The sequence below is a fragment of the Catharus ustulatus genome, chromosome 13 (assembly GCF_009819885.2).
Source record: "Catharus ustulatus isolate bCatUst1 chromosome 13, bCatUst1.pri.v2, whole genome shotgun sequence".
Taxonomy (NCBI): domain Eukaryota; kingdom Metazoa; phylum Chordata; class Aves; order Passeriformes; family Turdidae; genus Catharus; species Catharus ustulatus.
The window spans coordinates 8,839,380-8,856,585 of NC_046233.1; the positions used below are offsets into that span (position 1 = coordinate 8,839,380).

The 17,206-nt window shown below is 39.1% G+C and overlaps 1 protein-coding gene across 2 annotated transcripts in view; it reads left to right on the plus strand.

Moving 5' to 3' along the window:
* FHIT (fragile histidine triad diadenosine triphosphatase) overlaps positions 1-17,206 on the plus strand; it is a 531,592-nt gene that overhangs the window by 322,223 nt on the left and 192,163 nt on the right. The window contains exon 1 of one of the 2 annotated variants that reach the window (XM_033071652.2): positions 14,895-15,119. The exons of the other annotated variant lie outside the window; for it this stretch is intronic. Coding sequence (XP_032927543.1) covers positions 15,101-15,119 — 19 coding nt within the window. The 5' untranslated portion in view covers positions 14,895-15,100. Of the gene's footprint in view, positions 1-14,894; positions 15,120-17,206 lie in introns of those variants that run through there. 2 annotated transcript variants of the gene reach the window in all.

Genomic DNA, 17,206 nt, shown 5'->3' on the forward strand with positions numbered 1-17,206 from the left:
AAAGAGGAAAAAAGGGATACTAAAACAGTAATACAAACTGATACAGACAAAAATATTCAACAAGGCTTAGCTGGTGGTATTTTCACATTATTTTTTTAAACCAGGCTGTAAAACATGATAGGTTTTTGAGCTGTGCTATTGGATATAATTCTGGAATCTGTGCCTGATTGGAGAAATTTTTATACAAGTCTAAGCTGCAGAAAAAGCTGTTTACAAGAAGTACTGGTGATGGATAGACTTGCAGTAGTAACATCCTTGATTTTCACAGCTTTAACAGTAAATCTGCTTTATTTATTGCTGTAGGTACTATGTGTGTTAAACGACCAGGTAGGGGTTGTAAGAGCACTTTGGGTGCTCTTTAAGGGTGATCTGAGCCCATGAGCTTTTTGAAGAAATTATTTAATATGTTTTGTATGATTGAAGGGAACTAAGCAGAAAAGCATTCTGTATAGTCCCTGAATAGAGCAGAATTTTCATGCTGATAATCTGCCTGATTGCTGGGTGTCACTGGAATATATTTATTTTCTTTGACATGTACAGCAGAGGTGAAAAGTAGCCTCTGATGTGGACAATATCTGTGTTTGGCTGTCAGATCTGACAAACACCAGCTGAGTCAAGGGGGCCTCAGTTCAACTAAATGCATCTCTGTGCATCTTTAGCCAAATGTGTGTCCAAGTCAGCTTCTGTTTGCTTCTTTGGCCTTCAAAGTCACCTCAAACTTTGGCCATGACCCTGCACCCTGCTCTGCATGGGCAGGTTAGAGGGGTATTATATAGGAGTGGAGCCACAGTGAGGAGGCTTGGGATATCAGTGGTAAACACTGCTCTTTATTACCCTCTTGCATCCTGCCTCCTGGTAATGTTTATTTGATTGACCAAAATTACACTTAAGTAAAACTTGTTGTAACAGTAAAAACAATCACAGAGCAAGGGGCACCTAGTCTGGGTTTTCCTGAGCTCTAATTGTCTTATATGTGTATTTAAATAAACACAGCTTCCTCTGCCCTTTGTCTGTCCAAAGGGTTGATATCTTTCTCTCTTTTAGCCTTTTAAACATGTGGTGTGCTGGGAGATGTATACACGTCAGTGTTTAGAAACATCAAAAGAGATGTTGTGTTCGCATCAGTGATCAGCACTGAGTATCAAGTAGTATTTGGGAAAGAATCTGGCATATCCCTTAGTGACTTATCTGGAAAGTGTGAATGGCATTTAATAAAACAGATTTTCCAGCAAACGACAGGCCAGAGCCTTGAAGCAAAAAGTGCTTCTGCCCTGTGCCAATCATTCACTTCCTTCCAGCTCAGTGATTTCTCCCATGTAAAACGTTCTTGTATTTAAACAGGTCCACATTGCAGCAATAGTAAGGTGTCAAATCTCTCACTGAAGCCATATAATAAAATATGAAAACCTGACCACTAACTAGAGTTAGGTTATTCATGACTGCATGGTCTGCCTGCAGCCTGTGCCAGGGCCTCACCATCCTCACAGGAAAGGATTTATTCCTAATATCTAATCTAAATCTGCCTTCCTTCAGTTTAAGGCAATATCCCCTTTTCCTGTCACTACATGCCTTTGTGGAAAGTCCCTCTCCAGGTCATCTGGAGCCCTTTTAGGTACTAAAAATGACTTCAAGGTTTTCCCAAAGCCTTCTCTTCTCCAGGAGCTCTGTCAGCATGCCTCCCTAGCAGATCTTCTTCATCCCTGTGAGCAGCTTAGCTCTTCTCTGAACTCATTCCAACAAGTCCATGTAATTCTTGTGTTGGGGGCTGCAGACCTGGACAATCCAAAGACATCTCTTTATCTTTCCTGCTCCCCTGTGCTTACTCTGGTTTTATGTTTTGAGTTTTAATTTCATTCCACTTACTCAATTCTTCCTTGTGTTGTTCCTAGCAACAATAAGCTTGTTGCCTAGTACACCTTTCAAGCTTAAAATTGTAGTGTAGACAAGATACTTTTGAATTTTAATATGCACTGTGAATGCTAAGAAACATTAGTATTCTGTGTCTTGTTTGCTTCAACTAAGAAAATTATAATAAAAGTATAGTTTGCCTTATCGAACCTGATTTTTAACACATTAGATACCTATTAGCCAATGTGTTTCTTTCTTTTTTCCCCACAAAATTGTTGTTCACAGGGGATGCCATAAATTACCACTTAGCTAAGTGGGAAACCATGCTTCCCCTTTTAGCTTTCTTTTTGACATAACCCTCAACATGAAAGTTGCTCTAACCACCTTTTCAGAGTTTAAATCATCCTGTCAGTTACCATCAGCATTCTCCATGACAAAAAGTAATGCCCTGTTGTTCCAAGGTCCTGTGCTCTTTTTTACAGATCATATTCACCCATGAAAAAGTAATGCCTTGCAGAATATTGTGACATTAAGCAAGTTCAGTTGTGTTTTGTGGTTGTTAATTACCCTTACAAGGTGGATAAGAATTCTGTGGGGAATCTCTTAAAAGAGAAGTGCTTTGCCCTTGGGATGTGTATTACCATATGGAAAGCAGGCTTATGTTCTTAGTTAATTATCTTTGTTGTTTCAGTTCATTTAAAGGAAATGTAATAATTTGTTGGTTGTTAGTACCTGTATATTTTAAAATGGGAAATTGTTGGAATAATAAACGCCCCCAGGGTGTGCTTACAGTACTCCAGAAAGACATTTTCAATTATTTTTTCCCAAGGTATTAATTTTTTAAGTGGAACTGACAAAAATATTAAACAAAGGTGATATATGGCATCCTTATTTCATTATTATTGCTATTTTTTTGCAGATGGTTCCAAACTTTTCTCCCAGTGATAATCACATTCTTACTACTTTCTGTGAGAGTGGAATAACACTGAATTTGACAGCTTTGAGCAACAAAATATCAGAGCAATAATTGAAATTGGATAGGATGATTGTACTTAGTCTTGTCTCATGGAAATGTGAAGGTCATGAAAATAGGTGAGGGAAAAGCTCAGCATTATAATAAGCAAATGGATATGGGTAGGATCCTACTGAAAAGAGAGATGGGATTAGTTCACCTGGCTGGTAACAGGATACTACTTCTGTCACAGAAAATAGAATTCTTTGCTCTATAAAATGTTAGGAAGCTCTCTGTTATTTGGGGGCTGTGTGCACCCTGCAGAGCTGTGTGGGATGCTGGTGATTCAGCTTTTCTAAAAGACTCATGTCTGTGCCCAGGACTGAAGTCATGCTTGTTTTGCTACTCCTACTGTAATTGTTGCTGCACAGTTCTATTAGCTTTTGGCATTATTTGGAAAAACTTAATTTTTTATTCTTTCAAGTAAAATTGGAGTAATTTTTTTTTTCCTCTCAGTCAAACTAAAATTGTAGTTTATTGTTATTTATAATTTGCAGCTTTTGCTAGTCAAGTATTTTTTGTATAAGCTTATGAAAATGAGGGTCAAATTGGAGAGGTTATTCTGCTGATTTCAAGTACTTGCCTTGGATTTACCTCCCTGAGACTGAGAGCAAGAAGCATCATCTAAATAAAGGAGCAATTATTTCCAAAGCACTCAGAAATTAGTAGGTTTTATTGTGTTTCATTCCCTAGAAGAAAACAAAATCAAGTCCTGCATTTCATTCCTAAGCATTAGCTTAGAAAATCATCATTATTGTCCCAAGCTGAAACCAAAGATGGTTGGGAACTTGCTATATAGGTTTCAGATTTGATGCACTCATTCCACCTGACACTGGATTGCAATAGGATGAATAGACCTAGTTTAGGAGGAAATAAATTGAACAACTGGCATCTGTTGCTTCCCATGAACACTAGGAGTCTTATGACTAAGATGTTCTGAAATGGAAAAAAAAAAAAAAAAAAAGGCTGAAGAGGAATTAAAGCACCCCATTTGTTCCTGTGTCACCAAACAGGGAAATCAGTGCTGGGCACTCTAAGCTCCCCTGTGCTGGGCACTGGAAAAACTGATGGACCCTTTTACCAGTTCATAGCCATGAGTAAAGTGTTCACATACGTTCCCAGAGGATTTTCTGGGAGATTGGAATAGACTTAATCTATGAGTCCTTACTTAAACTCCCTTTTCAAACTGCAGCAGTTTTTTCCTCTGCTTACCACAAATGGTTGTTGAATTGTTTTAAAGTTAGAATAGGTCATAAAAATCACATAAGACTGTCTTTGCCAACAAACCAGTGTTGATAACACGCTGAGCCACGTGTGCTGCTTTTCTCCCATTTGTACTTGCTTTGTATTCCAGTTAACTCCCAGAGCCAGGATTGCCCAGGTGTCACCGAGGGCAGGATTTGGTCAGGAGAATCTTGGCTGCTGCTGCTGCCTCTGCAGCAGGAGTCAGAGAGAGCACAACTTGACTTTCATAGGCCTGAGGTTGAGTTTGCAGAAAGATGAGCAAATATGCTCTGGAAATGCTGGTCAGACTGATGCCCTTAAATTTTAGCTTTTAATTTTTCAGATCAGTACTGCTTTAGTGTGTAACTCTAAAACTCCATAGCCTGTCACTGTTCTCCCATTTTATTCAGACAAAACAATTTCTCTAGGCCTGAAACTCAAAGACACCTCACTTTTTCAGGCCCCCAAAAATGTAAACAACAGTGCAGTAAGGGGACAAACTGGAGAAATGTGACTCCTGAAACTGTAATTGGACAATTCATCTCTGATACACAAATAGACCAAACTTATATCTTCCTGAAAAACCCACGAACATTGCTCATCCTTGGTGTAGCCTCTGTGAGACTCCTGCACTGCCCAAGGTGTATCCTCTGAAAGACTTTCAATAAATACTTATTTTTATCTTTTAACTCTGACTAGCCTCTGTTCTAGGTAGCTTCTCCAGGACCAGAGCAGAGCTGTGTTTTAATTTGGTGAAATGGCTAGTTCTGACTAGCCTGGGGTCTGGCAGTGTCTAAAGGCAGCATCTCCTTGCAGTAGTGTTGCCATTAGAAAACTGTGTCCTGTGCCAAGGGCAGCAGTGCTACTGTGATTTTAATTGACCTTTTTGTGGAGGTGCTTCCTTTCAGCATTGGTTTGGGCCTTGCTTAATCAGAGTACTTCACTTTAGCAAAATAAGTTTTGTTTTGTGTTCCTCCTCTCTGATAATTTGTCACATCAGTTTATTAATGTCTTTCAGAAGAATAGAATGCAAAAACATTTTATGTGGAGTGGAGGTAATTCTGCTGTCTTTGGGGAAATGCTTTGGATGTGTGTGGGAGTATAGATTGCTTTTATGTATTTCATGTTCCCAAATCCAAGACTACCTTGTTGGATGGAGGTTCTACCAGGCTTCTGGGGTGGCATCTGAACTGTCTCTCTGCAAATAGAAGTGTTTGGTTCTGAACTGTAGTTCCCATCTAGTCTTTTAATTGTCTTTACACACCAAGAGGCATTCAGGCTTACATTGTGAAGCTCTTACCTGCCTGATTATATTCCAATTTGATTTCTGTAAAATCTACTTTTAAAAAATCAATTGAATGTAAGATTATGCTGGTAATACTGACATGATTTTCACTTGTCATGAGCTCTAATTCAAGATTGGCAGGTGGTCATTTCAGAGTGCTTTCCAGATATGGTGGCAAAAGATATATTTATCTTCTGAACTGCTATTTTAAACATCACACTGCAAATGAGAGTGACAGTATCTTGTAGTTTAAGTTACTTGGTGTACATCCCAGTTTATTATAAAACAAGTACATAGGCTGAGGTTAAACACTGCCCTGACTTTTTTAACTTGGAGAGAGCCACCCATATTGGTGTATAAAACAGGGAGATCCTGACTTAACTTGTTTAAATAATTATTAGCCACTGCTCTCGTCTTTATTTAAGGCTTTCTTCTCAATAATTAGCAGGATATAAATTTGTTTTCAGAAATTCTTTGTTTTCTCTCTGGTGTTGTTTACTTTCACTAAGATGATGATCGTTTGATGAATTGAAATGTAACTATGGAGAAGGGAAGAGGGAGAAAACAGCATGCTCATTTGAATGTCAACCCAACATGGTGAAATGAAAGATTGGTTGACTCTGCAGCCAGGAGGGAGTTTCTTTGCTGTACTATTTCATATTTCTGTCAGGTAATGTGAAGGGCTGCTGTGTAACCCTAGTCAGGATCCAGGGAGCTGCCAAGGGATGCCCAAGCAGAACCTGTGCAATATAATGCTTCTCTGTGGCAGCCTCCTCCTCCCCAGCGTGGCTGTGGCTGCTAGATCTGTCTGGTTCATTACTGCTGAAGGAAAAATTTGCTAAATAGCCTTGGTCCAGCTGTGGGCAGCTCAGGCTCCTGGTTCAGGGCAGGAGGAGTTAGTCTGGGCTGAACTGTGCTCCTGAGTAGGTATCTAGCAAGTATTTGCCTGAGCAGATGGCTGCCATCTGCAGGTGTGGACAACTTCAACACTTTAAACATACCAGAAATAGTAAATAAGCAATGTATAGGCTTTATTCTAGCCTCCCAAAAAAAGATAAGGCTTGATTAGAGGTTAAATGCCAGTTAGCATCATTTGGGCAAACATCACCTGGAATTTTTGTCTGGTGTTGGAGGCAGGAGACAGAAAAGCAGAGAATGTAGCCACCATCAGCTTTGCCCACAGGACAGTTCAAAGAGCAAGATGGAGAAAATAACTCATTCAAAGACATCCAACCATTTATCTGTGTGCAATGGAATACGTGAGGATGTCCTGCTGTGAGCTCAGCAGCCTGCAGGTTTTTCACTGCAGAGCAAAGAGCACAGCAACATCTTGAGGAATTAACACTTGAGAAGTTGGTTCTCCTCACTGCTCCTTGAAGGGTTGTCCATAGGAGAGGGAGGATTCAGGACAAAAGATTTATCTGAGATATTAAGCTGTATCACTGCAAAATGGGCAGGAAAACACCTCAAGAGCTGTGTGAGGACCTCAAAGGCCATTTAGCTGGAGAGAAGCTGCAGGGTATTCTGAGCATGGAGCACAGAGGAGCTGAAGAAATACAGTGCATTAGACTTTAATGAGCATTACACAAGATCTTCCTAAAGTATTGATTAGCTAGACATGAGGGACTTTTGAACCTTAAACGCCTGCAAAAGCATGCAGGGTTTAAAAGAGCGATCACTACTCCACAGAATAAGAATCAGGTTCTGGGTAAAAGGACTGAATACAGCAAAGGCTTTGGTACAGATATTTTGGGCTACAAAGAGCCTTTGAGTGCTCAACAATAGCATTGGTGTTCGGAGCCCGAGAAGAAAAAAGAACAGACAAGCCATATATTGTGAAAGTCATCTACATGGCATTCAAGCCTGCCTGGGAGAGAATGAAAAGGTGCAGATAAAACATGGTGCTGCATAAAAAAGGCTTTCTCTCATTTACATCCTCACCTCCTATTTGGAGAGACTTTTTAGAAGCTAGGGCTATGAGAAGGAAAAGACACAATGAAAAATGTGTATGTCTAGTGTTTTCAGACTTCAATACTTCATGTTCTTGGGGCTGGGATGATTTTCATAGTCTGGTAGTACTTTACAGTGGTGCAAATGTGCTCAACTCTTCACCCAAATGACAGCTCTGAGTATCCTTAGAAACAATGGGTCCTGCAAATCAAGGGTGCTCGAGTCTGCTGAGGAGTGGGTGTGCAGGTTAAGGTAGCTCCACTGAAGGGACAACAGGAGAAAGCAGTTGTCAAAATTATAGACTTGGTATCCTTGGTATTTGATGTGTACTAACTGGTTTGGATTGTTTTCTTTCTCAAAAATTTGTAAAAACAATCAGATAATTTAAAGTAAGTTATGAATGTTGTTGCTTTGAAATTCATATAAATATCTTTCCAGATCTAAATATACATTACATAGATATGGAGAAAGATATATGAGACAACAAGAAGTAGGAAAATATTACATTGGATGTGAAAGATCAAAATTTAAAAGTCTGTGATGACTTGGCCAAAGAAGATGAGCATCAAAGAGAGACTAACATTATTTGAATTTCCAAACACTATAATGAACCAGTCTTTTTCACTTCAAATATTCACATGACACCTGTTCTATATAGAGATGCTGAAAGAGTTGGAATAAGACTGAAGTTGAAAGGATACAATTCTACAATTAGATATTGTCTTCATATGGAGAAAGAAAGAAAGATTAAATCAACTATGCTAAATAAAATTGAAGAAAATTGAGTCAAATAAGCAGAAGGTGAACCTTTATCTGACAGGCCAGATATGCACAGTGATACACTGCAAACTTGCAGAACTTGCTTACTTTAACAAAGAGATGCTGGTGCAGATATGATGACCTGGGATTGGCCCAGGACCGGAAGGAATGATGCTGGGACAAAGGGTGCTTGAAGCACACTTTGCATCATTACTATCTTTTTGATCTTTATATAAGCAACAACTTGCCATTTAGTGCAAATCTTGTGGTTATGTTTGCTACTTTTTTACACTTAGGAAAATAATGTTATTTAGATCTGGCTGATTTGCTATTTCACCACTGGTTATTTTATCCAACATGGATATGTGTCTGATTAAAATATAATATTTTTATAACTTAGCATACCTTCTAAGTTATTATGAGAAGAGACATAATTTTGATTAATTGCAAGCTAAGCAAAAGCAATTAAAGATTTTTTTTCTTAATTCTGTCTCCTCAGCACTTCACTGAATATTCAGGGATTTACTTTTGGATAATTTATTCACCTGTGAGAAACTGAACCGAGTGAGAATCTGTGGGTAGTCCAGCAAAGAATTAGCAAAACATCTCCATGCCTCCATGTGGATATGCAAAGAGCATAAGAAGGGCATGCAAATATCCTTTCTCAGCTGTGATTTGTTAAGGACAGTGAGAGAGGGACAGCACTGCTAATGCTGGTGCATATTTGCAATTCACAGCTAAGGTACATCCTTATCTTTCTGTGACATTTAATCACCTGCAGAAAGCATTGTTCACTTGTATATTCTAAAATGAATGTTATCCTTTAATTGTAAACAAGCAGAAGTCAATTACCAGCCATAGAGAAAGTCACTGCAGCAAACAAAAAAGAGAATATGTAGTCAAAAGATTTCACTTAACGACCATTGCTCATTTTTCTACCAGACCTCCCACATTTCAGCATGCTCACTTTCTCCTGGGAGCTTTTGAATCCATTGTCAAGCTGTAAAATTAGAAAGAATAGCCAGTTAAAACCTATGTAGAGACCAGAATTTTCCTATTACAAGTCATCTCTGCCTCAATAGACTATCTGCATTTCCATCCATTGCCAACTGTTCTGAACCCTTTTCATCCTGTCACAATTTTCTTCTCATACTACTCTAGTGCATTTAGTAACTGGGAAGTTTGCCTGGGTAGTGCTACATAAGTGAAAGTAAATTCTCATGAGAGATGGAGAAAAGGTGAGGCAGGAAAAATATGGCAAGTCTGAGGTGTATGTAAAGTTGATATGCAGTCAATTCCTACCTAAATAAACAAATGGCTGAGGAGAGATAGTGAGTAGGGCATTTTAGCAGATGATTACATTATTATAATATTCAAAGAATAAAGACTCTATGACTCTGTTACTCTTCTGTACATCAAGTCTGTCACATTTCAGTGAGATGAGATGGTACTTGGGAAGATTTATGCATGGGAAATATGTCAGTTGTTAAAGGCCAGATCCTGCAGCAGGCTCCATGGTGGGGCTGAAGTCTGTTAGAACAGGGTAAAACCTTTCCTTTGGACATGTGAAATGTTTTATGTAAAGGGGTAGTGAGCAATCCTTTCCCATTAAGCACATGTTTGGATTAGTTGTAGCACATGACAGAGTGCAGAAACAAGTAAAAATCTGAGGAGGTGGGAAATTAAAGCACTAGACCTTTACTGGAGTCTGTTTATAAGGATGATTTCTAAGCAGGAACCTGGTAGTCCAAAACACTAAACATTCCAGTAATCCATACTGCTGGGACTTGTGCTGCTGCTCCTGCAGCAAGGATTAGACTATCACAATAGGATGATGAATGAATAAATATATTAATATATCCTGTTAGTGCTGCCTCTCAGGGGAGAGGAACAGTGAGGTGGTGAGGTATTGATTCAATTATTTTCCTAATTAAACAAAAAATATTGCAGATAACTAAAGGCAAAGAAAGAGGTAGCAGAAGTGCCCTCTGTAGAAAATGCACACAATACAGTTGTTAAATGTGCCAAAGACATTGCATTCATCCAGGCTCATATGGGGGCAGGGTAGGGGAGAAGATACTTGGATTGCTCTTGATTCACTGGCAACATTATGATGGATCCACAGAAGGAATTTGAAGACGTTTTTGTGGCAAGCATTGCTAAGCAGAAAGATCACCATGACACAGAACTTTCTGTCGCTCCCCATTTAATTTGGATAGTAGTTCTTTCAGATAGGTATTTTCTGAGCAGGCATCAGGGCTTGATTTAGCAGAAGTATCAGTACTTCATCTAAGCTGTCTTGTTTCTCAAATGTGTATTTAAATTTGGTAGGGTATTTCAAATAGTATTATTTCTTACACAATCAGGCAATTGTGCAGTTTATTTGATTTTATGTGAATAAATAGCGTCAACAGGGTGACAAAATTCTGTTGCTCAGCATTGGCATGGGGTTTGTAATATCTGAATTGTGCAGATGTTCTAAGTCAGAAACAAACAGCCCTATCTCAGTGGCCCTGCTCTGTACACACCAAGTACTTCAAGGTAACTCTCCAATGGGGTTTAAATGTATTTTCAGGGAATTTCCTGTGACATCATTTGGAGTCTTTGCCCCTGTTGCCAATCAGATATGCTACTGCCTTGGTCTGTGGCACAGGTAAAAGCAGTATTGGGCAGGATGCAGAGCACAAATGGTCTGTGAGTGTGCAAAAGGAGGAGACATTTTCTGCTCCTTTTCAGTTCTCACCCGCCTGGGCACACTGGAGGCGTTGTTTGTGTCTCCAGGTGTGTTTTCTGTACCGCTGGCATAGAGCTCTGACACAACCTGCCTGATTTGTCTGAGGACACAGTACTTATTTTCTTATCAAAAGATAATTCATGAGTATTATTAAGACAATGGATTTGACTTTTCAATGAGTTTATGTCTTTAAGAATAGTTTTCAGAGAATGAGTCAGCCATATGTTAAATCAAATTTAACATCCATTATGAAACTCTGAATCATACTTTATATCTCTGTAATGATAATAAATGATCATCTCTCCCATGTTCCCCTCATTTGTACTACTGCTCATCAATCTTGCTAATATCACAAAGATTTATTAAATGAATAATCTTCAAAGTATAGCTGTTTTAATATTAATAGCCCCATTTTATGTTGTTTCTCTTACGATAATTCCATTTGTGTTTAAGCGTGCTGACTTTAAAAGTAATAATCCTTTTTACAGTGAAATTTAATGAATAGAAAACCAGTAAATCAATAATAAAGTCCTCCTTAATGAGATTTTGTAATTATACCAATACATTACAAAATACAGGAAACTTCTGAATGCCCTTCACATGTAGGAGAATCACAGAATTAACAAACTACACAATGAAAGCGGAGGTAGTGCTTAAATGGAAGAGATGTTGAGATACCATTGTGAATACATGCAGATGAACAATATATCTAATCCATGTTTAAAAGTATCCCAAGGTTGTAGTGTTTTGCTGAGTGAGTTATGTCTTAATTCACCTCAGAGTAAAATCTCTGTTAAAGATACATTCAGCATGATTAACTCTCATGACTCTGTTAACACACAAGTCCTGGTGGTAATCATAGTTGGCCAGTCTTAATTTTTTGTTTTCCAAGAGTCTTTGGTTTCATTTAGTTGTATTTCCAGGCAGACTGGAAAGAGGAATCACTGCAACCCTCTGCTAATACAGCAAATTATCTGCCCTGTACTTTAACCCCACAACTGAATAATGGGTTAAGCATCTTCTTAGTAAAATTTGTTCTTTTCAATATCAAAGTGGTGAAATTTGAAATATTAATTTATTTTTTTCAATGATTCTCATTCAAAACAAGAGTTGGGATTTATGTGGGTGAATTGGGTGATGTCTAGGAGAATTGAGAAAACCTGGCCAGTCTTGAATATTTTCCTTTTAGTAAAATAAATGGGTTTGAGCAAATGAAGAGTGGGTCTGTTGGCTGAATTTGACAGGAGAATCCCTGGGCTCTGGGAGGGTGTGAAGGCAAATCTGCTTTTTCCCCAGGGTAGGGGAAATCAATGTTCTTATGTGCAGAGCACCACACAGTGCTCAGCAAGTCCTGAACTTCTCTCTGCTGTGTCATTAATAACCAAAGAACACCCAGAGGGGCCAAATCTATTTCTTGGGCTCGCTGCTGGTGCAGGTGGGGAGAAGGGTTATTAGAGGTGGGGCTGGGAGACAAGAACTGCAGCTTGCTGCCTTGCCTGAGGTTCTTGTTAAGCTCTCAGCATGGGTGCAGTGGGTTGTGCTCACTGACAGCTACTTATCCCTCCAGCTTCAATATTTTTGCTGTGTTGCAGTTTGTGAAGTGCCTGGTCTGGAAGGCATGTGAACATTGTGTTTCGATAATCCAGCTGAGATGTAATGAAAGCATGAATGACAGCCTAGCACCCTCCTGAGACAGCCTTGGTTGTAGCTTTACTTACTGTCCTCTGCAGATGTAGAAGTTTTTGTTATGTAGCTAAACTGATAATCAAAAGCTGGGCTGATATCAAAGATGACCTCCAGGTCAGGAACCTTCAAACCAGACACTCTAAAACTTCCTTGAAAAGGAGCTGCAAAGGATGAAGTGAAATTCAAAAGGTATCAGGCACCAGCCAAAATAAGCTCAACATTTTAAAAATCTAATTGTAGGGCATGTTTTTCTGATACCTACAGCTAAATGTCATTTAGGTGTCTCCTCAAACAGGAAATTACTTCTCTTGGGTGACCTGTTGCAGGGAAACAAACCTTAGCAGTATAAGAATAGTTTCAAATCATACCTCTCTGTCACAGTTCCTAATAAAACCCCAGGAACACATGGCAAACACCCATGAATTTCAGCCTGAGAGTCTCTATAACAAATTTCTGAGAGGAAAAAAAAAATTAAAAGTCTTATTCTGTCTGTGTCAGTGAAGACACCAGGAAGGCCACTTGGGATGGGGCAGTGCTCTAGTGCATGGAGTTGGAAAGGAGTGGTGAGGTTAATAAACCAGGCAGGGCACTTGAGGCTGAGGATCAGTTCCCTGATCTGTTATAGACTATGTGTCTTAAAGTCTGTGCCACAATTTACTTTTGCTGTTCCTTTTCAATTAGGATTTTAATGAGCAGCCAACATTAAGTGCAGTGTAGCTTTTATCAGAGCTGAAGTCTCTCACATATTCTATTGCACAGGTGATAAAATGATTCCTCTCTGTGTTGGTCTTGTTTTAACCTCATGTACTTTCCAGATTAAAATGTCCTGATAAAGGTAGGTATTTTTCCTTTTAAAATTTTTATACCTTAGTTCTACTGTTATTTTACTCTAAGTTCTAACTGACAAACTGAATTTCTGAGAGCTGGGATGATGAAGGGACAATATCACAACAGCAAATGCTGGGGTTTTTTATTTGGTTGGTTAGGTTTTTTTGGTTTTTAAAATGTAAAATCTAACAGAGAATTTTGTGTATTTCTGACCTTATAGGAGACATAGCTAACAATTACTCACAGTTTCTAAAAGCTAAAAAGTTGCTTCCTTCTCACCAAAATGCATTTAGCAGCACATAAGCTCCTTTGAGCTGCTGCACTCAAGCATCACAGCTCCTGTCTTTGCCCTTCTACTAGTCTCCCAAGCTTCTCTAACTTCCTGAAATCAGACATTTTAGATGACTTGGGCCTCTAGGGCTCTCACATTTGGATAAATAATCTTCCCCTTCTGGATCTCAGAACTACCTACTGGAAATCTTATCATCCATTTAGTTCAGTTTGTATTAAAATTTGGCAATTAATTATCTGCAGTTCTAATCCAGTGAGTCTGTGCAATTAACATCTGGGATTCAGCACATCCTTTTGCTGACTTTTTAATTTTAGGACTTGGAGACAGTAGATCCCCTCTAGGGGAGCTAAAATAAGTGAAAGTAACCTATATCTGGGAATTTTTAATCCTTTCTTAGAAGCCATCCTGTTACTCACTGGCTCTCTAGTACCTTGATACTTCTGAGCAGTTCCTTTAACATATCACAGCAAACTTGTGTGACCTGAAGTGGATACAGAGAATGTGGAAATGGGGATAACTCTGTTCTCCCTTCCATAGCCAGCAGGAGACATTGGCTCTTCTGTCCTGTTGTAGAATAGAATCACAGACTGATAGGATGGTTTGTGTTGGAAGAGACCTTAAAGACCTTGTTCCAATCCCATGCCATGGGCAGAGACAATTTCCACTAGACCAGGTTGCTTCACCCAGCCTGGCCTAATCTGAATGCTCTTTGTGTTCCTGGTATGACAGATTCAATTAATAAACAAACTTATCCTGAAAACCTATTAAAAGATGTTTTAAATGTAGGAAAAAAACCCTGACTACTAACATTAGCAAAAGATTCTTCAATCCTGCCCATGGAGCTTAGTTACATATTCATGGAATCCTAGAAAGTCTTAGGCTGGAAGAGACCTTAAAGATCATCTGGTTCTAGTTTCATTTAGCAATTTACCATTAAACAAAAATTAAAATTCTACCCATGGGTAGTCTTTCATTCTAAGGAACAAGGGGACTTCATTTCTAGTGAGCAACAGTGGAAAATGCATCTAATTATTTGTTTCACAATAGAAAATGGTAGGTAACTCCCTGAAAGGACTTTTCTAGAAATGACTGTAAGTTTCTGAGCAGTCAAGTACTCAGCCGTATCTTATTCCCAAGCAGAGCATCAACCTGTCTCTTCACATCTTTTATAGGCAGAAGCACTGTCCAGGACACAGTCCTATTTTTGCATTTTCAAAGAACCACATTCCACCTTAAATGCATCAAAGGAAAAAATGGGCATTTGTCCTTCATTCTTCGGGTCTCTGGATGCAAATTGCACCTGTGTTACTTAAAATCCTGCTGACAATTCTGCTGATACCTAAAATCCTGCTGACAAATCCTACTTAAAATCCTGCCCACAATTCATAAATCCCTTATTATTCAGCTGTGGTGAAATGCCGTGACAACAGAATGTCGTTTACAAAATGATGCAGCAATGTCCTGTAGAAGCCATCACCAGTGATGACTCAGGTTTCTTGGGGTAAGGTCCTTTAGCATTTTACCTAATTTATCAGTATAATGTGATTTGCTTTTGGAAAAGACAATTAATTTCAATTATATATTTGTAGTGAAGCAAAACTTTTTGGGGGGGGAATAAAACCCCACTTTTCTTTTCTTTCTTATCTATGCTTCTCTTGTACAATTACATCCTGCATCTGTTCTTTTGAAGGATTTAGCATTTAGGACAGGCTTGAGGTAGATTATCTGCAAGGGTGAGAATTGGCAGGTTTCTGTGTTTCAGTATTGTTTCTTTCTCTTGCCTGAAATATTTCTGAGCACTGTTGGAAGACCTTGTCAGAATATGTAAAGGCATAACTTAATCAGCCTTCACATCGTATGGGGATGTGCCACAGAAGGAAATATAAAAAATCTAGAATAGTGTAACTTCTTACAGACATTCAGTGATTTACAGGACTGTATCTAGAAGCTAGAATACCATGAAGAAGGTGAGGATTAAATATTTAAGAGCTAAAAGACAAACTATCTTTAGTCTCTCTGTTTGGCTGCAGGCGTATGGGTAACACAAGGGAAGATGAGCTCCCGTGTTCTAACTCTGGGGTTTTATTGTACAGTGATGGCCGTGAGTCATCTACACAGGCAAAAAGCCTGAGCTTCCCTCAGCTGGTGAGGAAGGGATGGGCTGGGGGCTGGCTGAGCTCAGTGCCTGCCCTACAGACCCCAGTGTGCTCAGAGCCAGACACTGCATGAGCTGGCAAGGGGCTGCTGCAGTGACCCTGGGGAAAAGAGAGCAGACAGGTGCCAGGCTCTCAAGGCACCCACCTGTGCAGTCAGTTTGTAATTCCTGAGCAGAACCCTAGAGATATGAAAGAACATCAGGTATATTGAAGTTGTTTGGGGCTCAAGTTTAGTAGAGAAATGTCTTGTCTTGGTCACAGAACATCCTTAGCTCAAACATGAAAACTCCTTTGCAAAAGGGGGGCTCCCCTTAAGCCATTATAAAATGGGCTTAGTAGTGGGAATGACAACCTTCAGGTTCTAGGAAGTATGGGTTTGCCTTTGAACATTCTAAAATTGACTTAATAAAGAGATTTAGAGGAAAGAGAAGGATAAATTTGGACTTACTATTATTTATGTTTCAATTTCTGAACATTTTGGGTGCATTGAGATACATTTTCAGGCTTTTCTTATCAATCAGGGAGATTTAAAAAAAATATTTGTGTTTTCAGTAAAAGCAGGCATATTCCTGAAAGCAATTTATCCCAGCAACTAAAGGGAAAATCCAGCTGTTGCAACAGCGAGCAGCACTCCAGGAAGATGAAGCATGAGACTATTCTGCCCATAACATTCACTGAGACAAGCTATATGAGTGGTCCAAAATGGATTTGACCCATGTATTGTCCATTTGAAAAATGAGATTAATGCCAATAAAAGCAAAAACCTCTACAGAGAACAGCAAAAATCTTTCTATCAGAGACAAGTGCTTCTACCAAGCACTATGGAGAAGCAGCCTCCTTGTAATGACCTATAGAATGCTGTCATCTGGCTCATTGCTTGTTCTGTTTATTTTGTCTTTCACCTTTGTGTTTTAATTAGCTCCTATTTTTTCTTCTGTTGTAGTGATTTAGTTTACATGCCATGGAACATGCATTTGATTTCAGTGCAGCATGGCATGCATGCAAATAATCCTCAGGTAGGTACTGTCTATTCAGCAGTTGTAGGTGTGTGATCCATTTTCTCATCTTAATCTGTTTGGAATGAATAGATATATGTACAACAATTAAGAAAATAACAGCAGACCCTTATCCAATTAGAAAGGCAGATGTGTTTCCAAACCAGAAGCTAAAACTGAAGGGCCTAAGGAGTACTGACCTCTGCTCCTTCTGTTGTTATACATTCTGAAGCATCCTGCATTAAATACCTGGGTTTTGAGACAGGACTGAGTGGCTGAGTTTCAGTAGCCTCTGGTTTTGCATAGCTGTGTGTTATCAAGGACTAAGGATGAGGTGCAGTTGTTAAAGGCTGGTAAGAGAAGGGTTGGCTGAACAGCATTTGCGTTGGGATTTAAAACTGAAACTTCCAGATTTATAACATGGTAAGTGCAGCATC